At 39.2% G+C, this 18,654-nt stretch overlaps 1 protein-coding gene across 1 annotated transcript in view; it reads right to left on the bottom strand.

Annotated features, from left to right (window-relative positions):
* Window positions 1-206: 206 nt before the first annotated feature.
* The window catches only part of C6 (complement C6), a 63,172-nt gene continuing 44,724 nt past the window's right edge, over window positions 207-18,654 (bottom strand). Inside the window, exons 13-18 of the mRNA XM_058173280.1 lie at window positions 16,779-16,890; window positions 12,257-12,389; window positions 10,237-10,428; window positions 8,392-8,482; window positions 5,302-5,543; window positions 207-2,322 (exon numbers count right to left, since the gene is read on the bottom strand). Of these exons, the coding sequence (XP_058029263.1) occupies window positions 2,147-2,322; window positions 5,302-5,543; window positions 8,392-8,482; window positions 10,237-10,428; window positions 12,257-12,389; window positions 16,779-16,890 (946 nt within the window). The 3' untranslated portion in view covers window positions 207-2,146. The remainder of the gene's footprint in view (window positions 2,323-5,301; window positions 5,544-8,391; window positions 8,483-10,236; window positions 10,429-12,256; window positions 12,390-16,778; window positions 16,891-18,654) is intronic.

Raw genomic sequence — 18,654 nt, 5'->3', positions numbered from 1 at the left:
GGCCCATATAATAATAAATCATTGTAAAAGAAATGTGACTTACCCTATTGGATTAAAAACATTCATGGGAAGCCTAGCTCATAATATTGCAATGGAAATAGTACTGCGGGCATAGATCACTTTCACTTCCAATAAAACATGCCACTCAATAAATATCAACGCTTAGTTTAAAGTGATGACTCATAAAAACAAGAAAAGTGGTTGGCTGCATGCAGCAATCATTTATTTGTATTGGTTAAGTGTTAACAGAATAGAAAGTTGGGAAATTTAAGACAGGCCAGTTCCAAGGTTACAGTGGATTAATGCTGAGCAATTATTATAGAGCCGATAATTTTTTTTTGTTCAGAATAAAGTCTACAGATTGTCCTGTACATTGTATAGGAGTTAAAAAACAACTGTTAATAATCTTTTTTTGAAAACAGAGTTTGGTTGCAATTGTGTATGTGCTTAGCAGAGAATAAATTTCACTGAGCTCAGTGATTTCAGAGTAGATTTGTGTCTTATTAAAATATTATTTCCCAACATGATATTTAAGGACTTCCCTCAAATTAGACATTAGGCTAATTCAAGTCAGAGAACGCTTTCAGTTAGCAGGAACATCAGTACTACAACTAACTAAAGAAGTATCTTGGTAAGGAAGATAAATTAGCAGCCATGGCATTGGACTATCTAGCTTAATAGTATCTGTATTGATATTGGAGTTGGTAAGGAATTCTGGGACTTGCTTTTTCTATACATCTGGAAGACCCATAGTTGGGAAATCTATTTTAGATCAGTGGTTGTTGACTTGTCAAGGGCTTTCCACCTCTGCTTTCAGATTTTTTAAAATGAAAGTGGTAGATAGAAAGGATTGAATTCTACAGAGGAATTATTGAGTCTGTCATCTGTACCTCTATAACTGTCTGGTTTGGTTCTGCAACCTAACAAGACAGACACAGACTTCAGAGGATAATTAGAACTGCAGAAAAAACAATTGTTACCAACCTGCCTTCCATTGAAGACCTGTATATTGCACGAGTCAAAAAGAGAGCTGTGAAAATATTTACAGACCCCTCACATCCTGGACATAAATTGTTTCAACTCAAAATGATGCTGTAGACCACTGCACACCAGAACAACTAGGCACAAGGACAATATTTTCCCAAATGCCATCACTCTGCTAAACAAATAATTCCCTCAACACTGTCAAACTATTCACTAAGTCTGCACTACTATTAATCTTCTCATCGTTCCCACCACCCATCTCCTTCCACTTAAGACTGTATGACTGTAACTTTGTTGCTTGTATCCTTACGATTTTTACTGATATTGTTTCCTGATTGCTTATTTGTATCCTATGACTATCATTAAGTGTTGTACCTTATGATTCTTGATGAACGTATCTTTTCTTTTATGTACACCGAGAGCATATGCAGTAAGAAAAATTCCTTGTGTGTCCAATCACATTTGGCCAATAAAAAATTCTATTCTATTCTATTCTATTCTATTCTATTCTATTCTATTCTATTCTATTCTTGGAATGCAGATGACATCCAGATGCCACTGTCTCACTGTAGCTGATCTAAAAGAACTGTTTGTTTTTGATCTGTTTGGCTTTCTGGTCACAGAACAGGTGGGGTGAGGGCAAAACCAGGAGGGAAGCAGAGAAAAATGCCTGTTGCTTTTTTAAAAAATGCATTTGAATTTCTGACTGGCTCAAGAGGTAAGGAAGACTTTTAAAGCAGTGCAAAAATGCTTGTCAGAATGGAGAGAAGAAGCAGCCACCATGTCAAAGGCACGCTGCTATTTAGGGATAACTATCTTAGAGAGTTCATATTATTGGAAGGGACACCGGACACTTATTCCTGACGTTTGCGATTCGAAACTGAATTCCATCCCATGAAAGGAGCCAAGAAGGCGGCCGTGACAGTGGAATCAAAGCTCTGCTAACTTTTTGTATGCAGTGCACTTCATCCATGCTCAGTTACTCAATTGGAGAAAAGAGAAATTGTCGTGAACTTCAGATGTGTGGTGATGACATGAATAAGAGAGGCTGGAACGAGATGCTCGGATGCTGGAATTAAAGCAATCTGGGAAGGCCAATGCAAAAAAACAAACGAACAGCCATTCATGCTATTGATATCCAGGAATGAAAAACTGACATCTTTTAGTTTGGACAGCTCCCTTCATGTAAAATTACAATGTCTGTATTGGAGCACTTCAATGCTCCCAGCATGCAGAGGTTTGCTGTTATCTTTCTTGTCCTTATTTGGACGCAGGAAATGGGCTCCCCACCACGCGGGCACTGGTTAGGCAGCAAGCAGACACATTTACCATGTGACTCTATAAGAGAAAAAAAATGGCTTTTAGTTCTAGTCACATGATATTCAGAGACGTATCAAATCATCAACACAATATTTACATTATTGTAAAAATAATATTGGTCTGTTTAATGGGGGGGAGTCAGGTGACTGCCATTTGCAGCCTCCCCAAATGACTTCTGAAAAGCAAAGTCAACAGGGGAAACCAATTCACTTAATGACCGCTCAATTCACTTAATAACTGTAGTATTTCGCTAAGCAACCATGGCAAAAAAAGGTCATGAAATCAGGAGTGATTCACTTAACAACTGCCTTGTTTAGCAACAGAGATTCTGGTTCCAATTGTAAATTGAGGACTACTTGTACATACAGCTAGATGGAAGTGCTTGGAGGCAGTTGTAGCAGTTTGTACGGGATGATTGTTTTGTGGGAAAGAAAGAGGATTTCCAAGGAAGTTTGTAAGAATTGGAAAAATGATCCCTTTTTGGCTGCAGACCAGCCTGAAAACCTTATGGTCTGATCTGCAGAACATTGTGTCTGTTGCTTGGGAATGTTAGAAATGAAAATTGTTCATAGCTTATAACCCTGCCTACTGGGTCATTAGCCTTTCTTCTATCTAAAGGACAGTGTACTTGTCATATATCCAAAGTCACCAGTTGAGCTTTCTTGCACAAATTCTTACTAATTAGGATATTTTTCCCATCTCAATTTGCAATATCATTCCATTTCCATTTTAGGGCTGGGCTGGGGCAAAATTCTTTGGGGAGAAAAGAATCTAAATGTTATACACATTTTTTTACAAACATTTCCTTGCCAATGAAGAAAAAAACCACTTACCTCCAAGCACTTCCATCTCAAAAGGTAAATTGGAATATTTCCAGTTTGCTCTACTTTGTGGCTAAGCTAGAAATCAGTTGGTTCAGCTAACAAATCTAGACAATGGTGTAAGAATCCGATATTGATCCAGGAGTAATATTGGAGATGCTCCTTATCTAGACCAGGGGTCTCCAACCTTGGCAACTTTAAGACTTGTGGACTTCAATTGTGGAAGTCCACAAGTCTTAAAGTTGCCAAGGTTGGAGACCCCTGATTTAGACCATATTGGGAGTGGGGAAAGTACCATGATGGAGAGACATAATGAAAGAGGGGGAAATCATTTCTCCTTTGGGTATCTTCCAAATTTCTTACCCTTTCAAACCAGCCTTTGCCCTAACTTGCCACCCCTTTTGGTAAATTTTTGCCTTCTCTTCTCTTAAACTATGATGCCTTTGTTCAGTATCCTGGTAGGATATTGCATTCTGTTTATTGCGTTTGTTCATTCATCTTGTTAAATTGCGGCTCTAACCTTTTTTGTAACTGGGATATTCTAGAAGAGAAAGAGAAGGAATATTTTGATTTCACCACAGTCAATTGGTGGTCAAAGCTTTGAATTCTTATCAGGATCTGATCCCAGATTGAATTTGAATTTGGGGGTGGCTCAGTGGCTAAGATGCTGAGCTTGTCGATCAGAAGGTTGGCAGTTCAGTGGTTCAAATCCCTATTGCCGTGAAACGGGGTGAGCTCCCGTTACTTGTCCCAGCTTCTGCCAGCCAAAAGTTCGAAAGCACATAAAAAATGCAAGTAGAAAAAAATAGGGACCACCTTTGGTGGGAAGGTAACAGCATTCCATGCGCCTTTAGCATTTAGTCATGCCAGCCACATGATCACCGAGACATCTTCAGACAGTGCTGGCTCTTCGGCTTTGAAACAGAGATGAGCACCACCCTCTAGAGTCGGGAACGACTAGCACATATGTGTGAGGGGAACCTTTACCTTTACCTTTAAATCATTGCCAGATCAATTCAGACCACTTCTTGAAATTGTTTTGAGGCCTAAATGGGTGCCTATCCATATCAGGGGTGAAATGCTCCTGGTTCAGACAGGCTCCGGCGATCCGGTAGCGATGGCGGCTGCTGGTTCGGAGGACTGGTAGCAAAAATCCCTGGTCCCGCCCCCGCTGCCTCTTCTGAGCCGCACCATCAGCAGAGAGGTTTTTTTTACTTTTAAAAGCCGGTTTTTCTTCAGCCGAAATATGCCTTAAAAAGTAAAAAAAAGCCTTTGAGGATCCCGCCCTTCAGCTGAGATTGGCAGAGCCTTTAAACTTAAAAAAAAATTTTTTTAAAGGCTCCTCTGGCGATCTCACCTGAGTTCCTCATCAGCAGAACCTTTAAAAACATGTTTTCTGTAGAAAACATGTAGAAAACATCCTTTTAAGAGATTCTAAGGCACTTACCTGATTACTGATCGAACGCATGGCTTTTTCCCCAGCCTGAAAGCCCCAGTTTCACTTTCAGCACCAGACAGAATCAGTTGCTTAGCTAATCTATTTCATCACTGAACAACTAATGCTGGCTGGCTTTGCTGGCTGAGGAACTCTGGGAATTGAAGTCCACAAACCTTAAAGTTACTAAGGTTGGAGACCCCTGATCTAAAAAATATAAATAAAATAAAGTAAAATAATAAAATAAAATATTTGTGCAGCTTTCTGAGATTTGGTGTGTTTCTGTAGTGCTTCAGTCTAACTACACAAACACACAAAATCTCAGAAAGCTGTATGTGGTATTTTGTGTGTGTGTGTGAGAGAGAGCTGTGTTGTGTTGTGTGTGTGTAAAGTGTGAAAGTTGGTTTTTGAAGTTTTTTTGGCTTTGTGAAGTATGAAGTGCAGCTGCTTTTACATTGTGTGTGAGTCAGTTGTGTTGTGTTGTGTGTGTATAAAGTGTGAAAGTTGGTTTTTGGTACCTCTTATTGTTTTTTATACTTTGTTTATTATTTTTATTATTTATTGTTATTGGCCACGCCCACCCAGTCATCTGACCTCCAAGCCATGCTCACCAATTAAGCCACGCCCACAGAACCGGTAGGGAGAATTTTTAGATTTCACCCTGATCCATATCCATTGCCACTAATCTGACATCATAAACGTGGTCTAGGAACAATAACAAGTTAGTGCACTCATGCGTACCTGAGCACTGCTCCCAGTCGTAACATGTATCATAGCCACAAAGTTCTCTCTTTATGCTGTCCGTGGCCATTCTGAACCTTTCCTTAGCCCAACTCACATCGGTTTCACTCCTGCAGGGGCCAGAATGCAAGAAATGGAAGGAATGCTGATCCAGGCATTTTTCAGCCAAATATGGACAGCTGGGCTTTGTAAGTGCTTCTTCGGATGTGGCATCCAGGACACAGACATCTTCAGAATAGTGTCTGCCAAATGACCAAAATGCAAAGCCAAAGTAAACATGAGAGGGATGAAGAAAACGATTAATAAAGAAGCATTTTTCATTATTGTTTATAACATTTGGAACATCAGTTTGGGAAGTTAGCTGGAGCTGGTTAGCCAAGTTATTATTTTTTTAAAAAAAAAATCTGGAGTGATTATCATTATTTATATCAGATGGACATTAACAGAACCTTCCAGATTCTGTTTAGAGAAGAAAATTTAAAAAGATGGTTAAAAAATAGGTTACCAACAACATATTCACAAGTGAACTCCAATCTGTTTCTTTATTTTACTTACATACATAAACATTCCAATCCTAGCTGTATCACCAAATAGCAGGGCACATTGACATTTTGCAATTTGTGGTGTAACAATATGCAAGTTCTCAGGAGGGGATGAGATTATGGCATTTCCTGAGAGAGCTTGGAGGAGACAGGGAAAGCCTGAGAACATACCATATGGGGGAAATGTATCAACTTCCATCAAAGGATGGAGTATCAAAGGATGAGTATGAGGATTTAATACATATAGATTTCACAGAAGATAATGTTGGAAAAGCTCTTCATAACTATCTATTGGACCCGATGGACTATGTGCACACTTCTTAAAAAAACTTTCCACTAATATAGCAGAACCCCTAAGCATAATCTTTGATAAAGCTTTCACGACCAGTTCCCTTCCCAAACTTTGGTCACTAGTCACGGTCATCCCAATCTTCAAAAAAGGAGACCCCAGCTTAGTTGAAAATTACAGACCAATCTCTCTGTGCTGCGTCACCTGCAAAGTTATGGAATCAATCATCAGCCAATCCATTACCTTCCACTTAGAAACAAACAACCTACTCTCTAATAAACAATTTGGTTTCAGGAAAAAATTATCATATAACTTACAACTTCTCTACTGTAAAAACATATGCACTACAAATCTTGATCAAGGCAAAACAATAGATGCAATCTACATAGACTTCTGCAAAGCTTTTGACTCAGTAGTACATGATAAACTTCTCCTAAAACTAAAATCCTATGGCATCTCAGGACCCCTTCACAAATGGATATCTGCTTTTCTGTCTAACAGACAACAAGTGGTCAAAATTGGCAACGCTCTATCAAATCCTGTTCCTGTCAAGAGTGGCGTTCCTCAAGGCAGCATTCTTGGACCAACACTCTTCATACTATACATAAAAAAGATCTTTGTGACCATATCTCAAGTAATTGTGTTTTCTTTGCTGATGATGTCAAACTATTTAACACCACAGACAATACATCTATCATTCAAAAAGACCTTGATCATCTAACCGCTTGGTCTAAAACTTGGCAACTCCAAATCTCAACGAGCAAATGCTCAGTCTTACATATTGGAAAAAAGAATCCAAACACTAAGTACATACTTGATGGACATTACCTTGCAGATGACCCCCACCCTGTTAAAGACCTTGGAGTTTTCATATCAAATGATCTAAGTGCCAAAGCCCACTGCAACTTCATAGCAAAAAAAGCTCTAGAGTTGTAAACCTAATCTTGCGTAGCTTCTTTTCCAGAAACACTACACTACTAACCAGAGCATATAAAACATTTGCTAGACCAATTCTAGAATACAGCTCGCCTGTCTGGAACCCTCACCTCATTTCTGACATCAATACAATTGAACGTGTCCAGAAATATTTTACAAGAAGAGTTCTTCACTCCTCTGAAAACAACAAAATATCTTATCCCACCAGACTTGAAATCCTAGGCTTAGAAAACTTAGAACTCCGTCGCCTTCAACAAGACCTAAGTTTAACTCATAGAATCATCTATTGTAATGTCCTTCCTGTTAAAGACTACTTCAGCTTTAATTGCAATAATACTAGAGCAACAAATAGATTTAAACTCAATGTTAACCGCTTTAATCTAGATTGCAGAAAAAATGACTTCTGTAACAGAATCATCAGTGCTTGGAATACTTTACCTGACTCTGTGGTCTCTTCCCATAATCCCAAAAGCTTTAACCAAAAACTTTCTACTATTGACCTCACCCCATTCCTAAGAGGACCATAAGGGGCGTGCATAAGAGCGTAAACGTGCCTACCGTTCGTGTCCTATTGTTTTTCTTTTTTTTTCATATATATATATATATATATATATATATATGCTTATACCTCCTTATATTTCTTTATATATATGTTTACATACTATATAATCTTTTTGTGTGATGCTTATGTATATTGTTGTGACAAAATAAATAAATAAATAAATAAATAAATAAATAAATAAATAAATAAATAAATAAATAAATGGAATACATGAAACATCTGGATTCTGCCCATGTGGAGTCTTCCTAACCAAAGAACAGAGACAAGTAGCTAACGGGCAAGGTTGGGCTTCAGAATTTAGTGACCGTGGCCTAGCGAACAGATTTCCTGAGGTTTCCATGGCAACTGTGGCTGGCATCTTCCGATGCAAAATGGTCTGATACAGAGCAATATATTATTGACCAATCAGAAATCAGAACACCTGGCTATAAAGATAGGAGCCCAGTGAGTTTCTGCAGATGTCAATCACAGCTGCTGGTGAAAGGTCAAGAAATATGTTTTTTAGATCATGGTCCCAAAGCCCTAAGCCCAACACGACTCAAAAGATGCTTGCTGTGAAAGCCTACACCAGTATGTAAATGGATATACAATGTTAAAGTTTTCTCCTAAGAAAAAGCTTCCTCTTAGCCAAGATCCATTAAGAAGAAAAATTTGAGGGAAGTCTCTTGGAGTTGGACACAGGTTGGAGCAGGCACTTCATTTTTTCTTAAGATGATATAAGTCTTAACATCTGGTGAAACCCTTTTCTCTGTATAATTTACCTGCAGTCTTCTATAGGGTTCATACACACACATTGGGAGTCAACTTGCGTTTCTCCTGGTTTGCAATTGCTTTGAGAACGTAGAGAATCATCTGCAAGAGGATAAGGAATGCAAAAAAAATGAAGCATAAATACATAGGGATACTATTAGATATAAAGGTTTGATAGACATTTTCAGGATTGGTGTTAAACTACAATGTACACTTGCTTGGAGCCAACACTCATATTTAGTTTTGAGTAGCATCCATGGGTGACATCCCCCAAAGTAGGGGTGGCCAGCACAAAACTGAAGCATGATTTAAAATAGACACCTGAATTTCAGATTAAATTTGCTAAATACAATTGCACTGGAATTGAAAGTTCTTCTGTATTGACACCTTTATACAGAACCCCAAAATGCTCTAATTACCCCATTTCTGACCAGCAAAGCAGGATTCACCAATCAATATAAGCAATTTCTCCTTTCCATCCTCAGCCCTGAAATAACCCACAAGGTTTTGCATGGGGGGGTTTAAAATCAAGCTAATTAAGAGCATCTGAGCCTTCCTGAGTATAGATAGCCAGAAATGTCTCAGGCTTATTAAGTGTGCTGGTTATTTTTTTAATCTTAAGGGTATTTATGTTTTGGTGTATACTTGCCATATCAGATATTATACTATATCTTTTCAGGTTTCACAGGAGTTTGTATGAGAAGTTTATTCCCCTCAAATCTCTTTTGAATAATTGCTTTGCTTTATTCATCCGCTTTATTTGTATTTTATGTTATCATTTTAAAATATATACAACGTGGATTGCTAACTTTATTCTCTTTTGTCACCCTTGCACAGCCTGAACAAGCATCCTAACATTCTGTTTGTAATATTCCCGCATTCTTTGTATTTATTGCTCCTTATTCCCTTGATATTGTCAATTCAAATTTAGATATTTCATATCAATTTTCTTAATGAACACAAAGTGCTTTATTTCATTCCATTCACTCTGGATAGTTCCTATATATTTAATAAATTTCTCCTCTTGTCAAGCAAAATATTACATACTATCAGCAATTTGGGGAGAAATTCTGAGGGGCACAGTTATCATCTTTTGGGAGAATGGATTTTACACAGAGTTATGAGACTTCAGTTTTGTTGCTTTCTTGACTATGCGGGTGTGTATATATCTAAAAGTAAAACTAAATCACAACAGGTGGTATCACGGAAGTGATTTTGGATATCTTGAAAATCAAGTTAGATTGGAGCTGACGATATTTTTGTGGTAGATCACCCAGACATGCCAGGGATATAGGCTAGATTTGGGGAAAAAAATTTTTTTAAAGCCTGGAATAAGACAATGTTTTGTATCATGGACAAGAAAACACCATGGATATGTCCAGTGGTGGGATTCAGCCAGTTCGCACCACTTCGGGAGAACCGGTTGTTAACTTTCTAAGCATTTTGGTGAACTGGTTGTTGGAAGAAATCATTAGGGCAGAGAACCGGTTGTTAAATCATTTGAATCCCACCACTGGATATGTCTCCATGTTGATCTCTCTGATATGGAGCATCTTTACTTTTTATAATATAACTATTAACAGTAAAGCCCTCCTAGACTTTGGTGCTTTTTCATTTTATTTTATTTGAGAGCACTCCATTTCTTCATTTTTCTTCTCTTATTGTATTTTAATCCCATTTTTCCTTCAAGGCATTCATATGTAACATCATGCACACCTCTTTCATGATATGTTCATTCAAAAGTCCTGAAAGGAAGATCACACTAACTAGCATGCCTGAGTGAGAATTTTGAACCCATTGCTCCAAACTCTACACTGAACAGGTGAATCTCTCTGCCAGATGAACGATTCACTTACCTTTCTCACAAGTAAGCAGTCTCACTAAAGCAGGACGCCAGGATGGGCCACTTACACAGGTGTACTCCGAATGGCCAGTTAAACTAAAGGTTGGTGCACAACTTAGGCGGATTGTTTCCCCAATGTTATATTCACTTTTAAAAGGGAAAATGGTGACAATATCTGAGACTGCTGGTCTGCGACATGCAGATACTGAGAAAAGAAGGGAGGCAGGGAGGTAAATGAGATTACCAGGCTATGACATAAGAGCTGCAAATTAAATATAGAGTTCAAATATTTTTAATGGCTTTATACCAAAACTGTAAACAATTAACAATTTAAAAAGCCAATCTGAAAACTGAAAACACTAATTCACTGGTTATATTCACACAGTACAGTTTACTCATTGTTAATTTAACTGAGATTAGCCAGTTAAACCAGGGGTGTCAAACCCAATTTCATTGAGGGCCGCATCAGGGTTGTGTTTGACCTCAAGGGGCAGGCGTGATCAGAGTGGGCATGGCCAACTTGACATCACTCATGTCAGGGACGTCTGTGGTGGCCCGAATGCTCTGTCAGCAAAACTGGGCATCCGAGCTCCGTTTTCAGCTGCAATGGCCTACAGACTTCTGCCAGGGAAAACAGAGCTCGGGGGGGGCTGCACGTGCCTCCCCAACTCCATTTTCCCTGGCAGAGGGCGGCAGGAGGCTGTTGCAGCGAAAAACAGAGCCTGTTTTCACTGGCAGAGGCATCGTGGGCCAGTCCTTTACTGTTTCTAGGGAGGCCTTGTGAGCCAGATCTAAGTACTCTATAGATCAGATTTGACCCCCGGGCCTTGACTTTGACACTCCTGAGTTAAACCAATGTCCTGGGTTTGAATTGTACCATGAACTAATCACAAGGACTGGACTATGAAGTAGTTGGCTAGTTTTGGATTAAGCTAGTGTTTTTCAACTCTGGCAACCTGAAGAAACGTGGACTTCAATTTCCAGAATTCCCCAGTCAGCATAGCTAGCTGGGAAATTTGGGAAGTTGAAGTCCACATATCTTAAAGTTGCCAAAGTTAAGAAACACTGGTCTGAGCTATTGAAAGAGCATATCCCCGCCTTCCCTATCAGGAATTAAGGTAATACAAAAAGGCAACCATGTCTTTCCTTACAACAGAAATGTGGAGGCAACCATGTTCTCTCAAAGCTGCTCAATGCAGCTCTCAGTTCATCGTCATATCCCTGTGCCTACAGAGATAGCATTTCTGCTAGGATTCCAGGTGAAACGAAGTGGCCTACTTGCTTATATGCAGAAATGACCAAGGAAAGCCACTGAAACAGATGTAACAAGGCTGAAATGTATCAGGGACGGATGTAATGTTTGCCACAACACATTTAACATAACATCCTTTGTATATTTGGCTCTCTTAGGAATAGAAGTTCTGTTTATAAAATTAGGAACATAAGAAGCTGTGTACCAAAGTCAATATGCTAATCCACCTATCCCTAATTATTGACATTGACTGGTGACAGCTCTCTTGGAATAAAACTATAGTCCTTCTCAGCTTTACCTGGCTTTAAACTTGGGACTTCCTCCACACAAAGCAAATCTTTGAACTATAGCCCCTTCCAATGGACTTGTCGAATCACTGATCTATCTATGGCAACACTGTTGAAAATTAGTACCAATGATGTGTAAGACTTCAAGGTAACTTTCCCCATCCCTTTCCACAATTCTACTTCAAGAGTGGCCAACTTCTCCAAAATCTGGACTTTCTGTACTCAGCTCAGCTTCAGCATTTTGCACATGACATTATGTGCCTCTCCTCACTAATAACTCATAACATATAAAGTGGGCATGTTGATTTGCTCAAACTGGTTGCTAAAGTAGCCATGATGCAAATGCTCTGGATATATTTCCATAAACTCATGTGGAATTCTTTCACATGAAATTGGATCTTGGACCAAGCAAGACTTCATACACAGAGAACCTCTATTGGATGTTTTCATACCCTTTCTCTTGTTAGTAGCTTAAATCTCTTAATGGTTCTTACGTTGGCATTCGACAGAACGTTGCAACCAAGTTTGATCAGGCTGGCAGTGAAAGAACGGATATCCAGTAAGAGTGTATCCACTGAAGCACACAATTTCAGCATTTTCCCCAACATCATAATGGTTCTTCTCATTCTGAAATTAACCAGAGGAAACCCTTCATATGCTGAGCAAAACGACTTGTTATGAAATAAAAACAGCTCCTTATATTCAAGTAGAAACACCCAAGTTTTTCATGCAACTTTGTTTGAGCAGTTCATCCATTCAAAACTATTTAGGCAAACTTTATTCTATCTGTTAGCAGAAGTTCTCTCAATAATTATAAAAATCTGTAGGGTTTTGGGGGTTTTTTTTGGCATTGTTTTATCTCCACAACAACTCTCAAATTCAGTAAGACTGAAAGAATGAATAGCTGGACTAAGGCTATCCCACTGAGCTTTGTGGCTGAATTTGGATTTGAAACATGGTCTCTCTGATCTTAGTTGCTTAATAAATAATTTCCTAAGTTACAATGAATCTTAACATTATCTTGTACTTTTTCCTTAAAACAGCAAAAATGGCTGTGAAGTAAACCCAATTATAACATCATGCCTGCCAAGAACTTCAGCATGGCCCTTTTATATCAAATGCCTGACTCTGAAAGATATACTGGCTTAAACATGATAGTTCTATTTAGGGATTAATTTCATTCATTTAACAAATGTATATGGATTTCTATCTAGCCAATGGAACATCAATATAAACTCAAACTTAATACACAATGAAATCAATGAAGAAAAATAATGTTAAGATCATAAATGTTTGTTGCCAATAACAATAACAATAGCAAAACAACTGGGTTCCATTAATATAGTGTATACTAGTCTTAATGCTTGGGGTAAAGCTGGATCTTCATAGCCTTCTGGAAAGCCAACAGTCAGGCCATATAAATGTTCCATAATGTATGATTTCTAAGACCTACCAGGTGATACTAATTTACCAAGAAGACTTGGAGAATGTATTTACCCTGTTAGTTCTGGTGGGATGGATGGAGGCCACCGGAAATAGGCAATCCCATCATTAATCTGGTTTTATGTCATTTAAAGCTTGCATTGCACCTTGAATTGCACCATGAAACCCGCTGGGAGTCAGCACAGTGTTGTTACATAGCGGTCCTGTGGTGCATCCAAAGCTCCATGCACCACTACACTGTGGACCAATTGAAGCTTCCGGTTGAAACCGGTAGCAAAAATCCCTGTCCCCCCTTCGCCCCCCCCCCCCCGCCCATGCTCACCCAATTGCCTGGTCCCAACTTGCCTACTTGACAGTTTGCTGCTTCTTTCGGGCTTGCTCATTTTTCCTACCTTGCTTTGGCTTCTGCAATCAATTGCATCAGCTAGCAACTCAATCTGCCTGCTTGCAATCAATTCAATCGGTTGGCAACTCAATCTGCCTGCCTTGTGACAGCAATTTGGTAAGTAACTGGGGTTTTTGGGGGGGCGGGGCTTTAAAAAAATAGTTAATTGGGGGGTTTTTTAGGAGTTTTATTTTTTTTTAGACATAGCAATTTAAAGTTAAGGAAGTTTTAAATTTAGCTGCTTTTTTCTAAAAATATAAATAAAATAAAATAAAATAATAAAATAAAATATTTGTGCAGCTTTCTGAGATTTGATGTGTTTTTGTAGTGTTTCACTCTAACTACACAAACACACAAAATCTCACAAAGCTGTGTGTGGCATTCTGTGTGTAAAGTGTGAAAGTTGGTTTTTGAGCTTTTTGTGCCTCTGTGAGGTTCCTGCTTGTTGCAGGGGCCATTTGGGGTCAAGTACAGCTGCTTTTACATTGTGTGGAGTCAGTTGTATTGTGTTGTGTTGTGTGTGTGTAAAGTGTGAAAGTTGGTTTCTGGTACTTCTTATTGTTTTGTGTACATTGTTTATTATTTTTATTATTATTATTGGCCATGCCCACCTGGTCACCTGACCCCCCCAAGCCACGCCCACCAATTAAGCCACACTCACAGAACTGGTAGGGAAAATTTTTAGATTTCACCCCTGGACCAGGAAGATCCCCAGATTGTTCATCAGCTCTTCCAGGGAATGTATCTAAGACTTAATCCCTTGCTAGCACATTTGCTTAATCCTTTGCTTTTTAATAAGTAACTGCAGTATATCCAAGAAGCATAAGAAGTATCTATGTCCAAGAAACATAAGAAAACAAAAACTGAGAACAGGGATGCTCAAGGGGAAATGTTAAAATCAGTAAGATGGTGGATGGAGAATCATATTGCACAATATACCCTTTCTGTACGTGCATTGTCATTGTATGCATGCTCAAAAGGGATGAGTTTGCATCACAATGCTCCATCTGCCATCTTGCTGATTTTAATATAATATAATATAACATCAGAGTTGGAAGGGACCTTGGAGGCCTTCTAGTCCAACCCCCTGCCCAGGCAGGAAACCCTACACCATCTCAGTCAGATGGTTATCCAACATTTTCTTAAAAATTTCCAGTGTTGGAGCATTCACAACTTCTGAAGGCAAGTCGTTCCACTTATTAATTGTTCTAACTGTCAGGAAATTTCTCCTTAGTTCTAAGTTGCTTCTTTCCTTGATCAGTTTCCACCCATTGCTTCTTGTTCTACCCTCAGGTGCTCTGGAGAACAGCCCAACTCCCACTTCTCTGTGGCAGCCCCTGAGATATTGGAACACTGCTATCATGTCTCCCCTGGTCCTTCTTTTTGTTAAACTAGACATACCCAGTTCCTGCAACCGTTCTTCATATGTTTTATCCTCCAGTCCCCTAATCATCTTTGTTGCTCTTCTCTGCACTCTTTCTAGAGTCTCAACATCTTTTTACATCGTGGCGACCAAAACTGGATGCAATATTCCAAGTGTGGCCTTACCAAGGCATTATAAAGTGGTACTAGCACTTCACGTGATCTTGATTCTATCCTCTGTTTATGCAGCCCAGAACTGTGTTGGCTTTTTAACAGCTGCTGCACACTGCTGGCTCATATCTAGATGGTTATCCACTAGGACTCCAAGATCCCTCTCACAGGTACTACTATTGAGCAAGGTACCACATATACGGTACTGGTGCATTTTGTTTTTTGGCCTAAATGTAGAACCTTACTTTTTCACTGTTGAATTTCATTTTGTTAGATAGCGCCCAATGTTCAAGTCTGTCAAGATCTTTCTGTAACTTGAGCCTATCTTCTGGAGTGTTGGCTATTCCTGCCAGCTTGGTGTCATCTGCAAATTTGATGAGTTCCCCATCTATCCCTCGTCCAAGTCATTGATGAAGATGTTGAAGAGTACTGGGCCTAAAACAGAGCCTTGGGGTACTCCACTGCATACTTCCTCCATGTGGATGTAGTTCCGTTGAGGACTACACGTTGAGTGCGGTTGGTCAGCCAGTTACGAATCCATCTGGTGGTGGTGCTGTCTAACCCACATTTTCTACTTTATCTAGTAGTAGGTTATGGTCTACTTTATCAAATGCTTTACTGAAGTCCAAGTAAATTATATCAACAGCATTCCTCTGGTCTACTAATTTTGTCAATTTGTCAAAGAATGCGATAAGATTAGTCTGGCATGATCTGTTTTTGACAAACCAATGTTGGCTTTTGGTTATTACTTTGTTTGCTTCTAGGTGTTCGGTGATTCGTTGCTTGATTATCTTTTCCAGAATCTTCCCTGGTATTGAGGTCAGGCTGATAGGTCTGTAGCTTCCTGGATCTGTTTTTTTTTCCTTTTTTGAAGATGGGAACTACATCAGCTCTTTTCCAGTCCTCTGGCAGCTCCCCTGTGCTCCAGGATCTTTGAAAGATATAATAGTTCAGTGGTTCTGAGATCTCTTCTGCCAGTTCCTTCAGAACCTTGGGGTGTATTCCATCTGGTCCTGGTGATTTGAACTCGTCTAGGGTAGACAGGTGTTCATTTACCATTTTCTTCCCTATTTTAACTTGTGTTTCTAATCTGTTTTTTGTGGTGCTGTTTTTGATAGGTTGGATTGTTTTTTCCTTTTGTATAAAGATAAATGCAAAATATGAGTTAAGTAGATCTGCTTTCTCCCTGTTGCTTGTCCTCTTCTTGCCACTTTCTCCCAGCAATGGGCCAATTGTTTCCTTGACTTTTTTCTTGTTTTTAACATGTTGGAAGAAGCTTTTTTTGTTATTTTTTACTTTTGTCGCTAGCCTATGTTCATTGTGAGCCTTAGCTTTCCTCACTTCATCTTTACAGGCTCGGGCTATTTGCTGATATTCTGCCTTAGTTATTTGCCCCTCTTTCCACTTTTTATACTTGTCCTTTTTGTCTTTCAATTTGTCAGATAGTTCTTTATGCATCCATGCTGGTTTCTTTTGTGATCTACTATTTTTCTTCTTCATTGGTATTGTGTTAGACTGTGCTTTTATAATCTCACTTTTCAAAATTTCCCAAGCTTCTTGAGTTGTTTTCCCCCTGAGGATTCTCATCCATTGAATCCTTTTAACACATTTGCCTTTCACAGATGTTGTTGGCTGAGAAGTTCTACAACACCTACCCTGATAAATCCATGTTCTGGTGGATCTGGTTTGAGACATCCGGATTCAGGTCTCTCAACTGCAATGTCCCCCTCCCTTGTTGCTTCATCATCATTTACACATATAGCTCCCCTAAAAGGAAAAATAACAGCAATGGAATGGGAAATCACTAGACAGCCATCTTTTCAGATTCTGGAGGAGAGAGAAAAACCATAGTTTATGGTAGGACCATGCGAAGGCCCATGTTTAGTTATTAGATTTCTACTAGGGTATTGGGCAACTGGTGATATGAAAACCCTTGAGACCAGTACCATATTATATTTTATTATATTTATATTTAACAGAGTTGGAAGGGATCTTAGAGGTCATCTAGTCCAACCCCCTGCTCATGCAGGAGACCTGTACTAGGGATTCGAACCACCAAAATGCCGACCTTTCTGATCAACAAGCTCAGCATCTTAGCCAGTGAGCCACCTAGTCAGATAACTGTACCAGGCGTTGCCTGAAGCCAAAGACAGGGTGGGCTCCATTCTGTACCCAGTTTGGCTTCAGCACTGGCTGTTGGACACAGTATTGTGCCACATTTTAAGGCAGAGGGATGGTTTAGGGAACACTAGTTGTCTATATTGAGGGGTTTTGTTATTTCTTAACTAACATAGTTACCTTGTATTTTAATTTGATTTATTTTCTCTCTTTTAAAATGATGTTCAGATTTATTAGCCTTTAACGTTCCTAAACTGATGAACAAGCTGGAGACTAGCTCCAGATAAGAAAAGTTTGTTAGTACAACCTGAGGTCTGGTTTATCACTTTTGTGAACTCTAAACAACCTTTTTCCTTACAATTACACCCCTTCTGACAACAGAACTCATTTTAATGAATATGTGTGATATTATGGGATACAAATATGTAACATATTTTACTATATGTAACTGATTTCCTTTGCAAAGGGAAGGTTACTTTTATTCTGTCCAATCAAGTTTCCCCTTGCATTTTCTTTGTTATGTTAACTATAAAAAGGAGGGATATTTTATTTTATTTTATTTTATTTTATTTTATATTTATTTATTTATTTATTTATTTATTTATTTATTTTGTCAATCATGTATAAAATAACAGGGAAAAGTATAAACATAATTTGAATACATGAAGAGAGTAAGTAAAAAAGGAATATTAGGACAGGGACGGTAGGCACGCGGGTGCACTTATGCACGCCCCTTACAAACCTCTTAGGAATGGGGTGAGGTCAATAGTAGACAGTTTAAGCTTAAAATTTTGGGGGTTTGGGGAAGAAGCTACAGTCAGGTAGTGCATTCCAGGCATTGACCACTCTGTTACTGAAGTCATATTTTCTGCAGTCAAGTTTGGAGCGGTTCACTTTAAGTTTGTATCTATTGTGTTCTCATGTATTGTTGTGGCTGAAGCTGAAGTAGTCATTGACAGGCAGGCGAGATCCCACTTTTTCAGGGTACTCTAATAAACTGCTTTTAAATGATCTTCTGACTCAGTTGCTTATTGGGAAGCAGTGGTGGGTTTCAACATTTTTTACTACCGGTTCTGTGGGCGTGGCTTAGTGGGCGTGGCATGGCATGGTGGGCGTGGCATGGTGGGCGTGGCAGGGAAAGGTTACTGCAAAATCTCCATTTCCTCCCGATCAGCTGGGACTTGGGAGGCAGAGAACAGATGGGGATGGGTCCAGTCAGAATTTTTACTACCAGTTCTCTGAACTACTCAAAATTTCCGTTACCATTTCTCCAGAACTGGTCAGAACCTGCTGAAACCCACCTCTGTTGGGAAGGTAAACTGAGGCAGAACCTACAGCCACATTTGGCTTTCAGTATGGCATGCATAGCTCGATCTCCAGTGTAGGAAGAATCCCCTGATTCTGCCTGGAATG

Source organism: Ahaetulla prasina, chromosome 2, assembly GCF_028640845.1.
Source record: "Ahaetulla prasina isolate Xishuangbanna chromosome 2, ASM2864084v1, whole genome shotgun sequence".
In the NCBI taxonomy this organism is placed as follows: domain Eukaryota; kingdom Metazoa; phylum Chordata; class Lepidosauria; order Squamata; family Colubridae; genus Ahaetulla; species Ahaetulla prasina.
The sequence above is the reverse complement of the archived record's forward strand: the minus strand, read 5'-3'. Positions and strand labels throughout refer to the sequence as shown.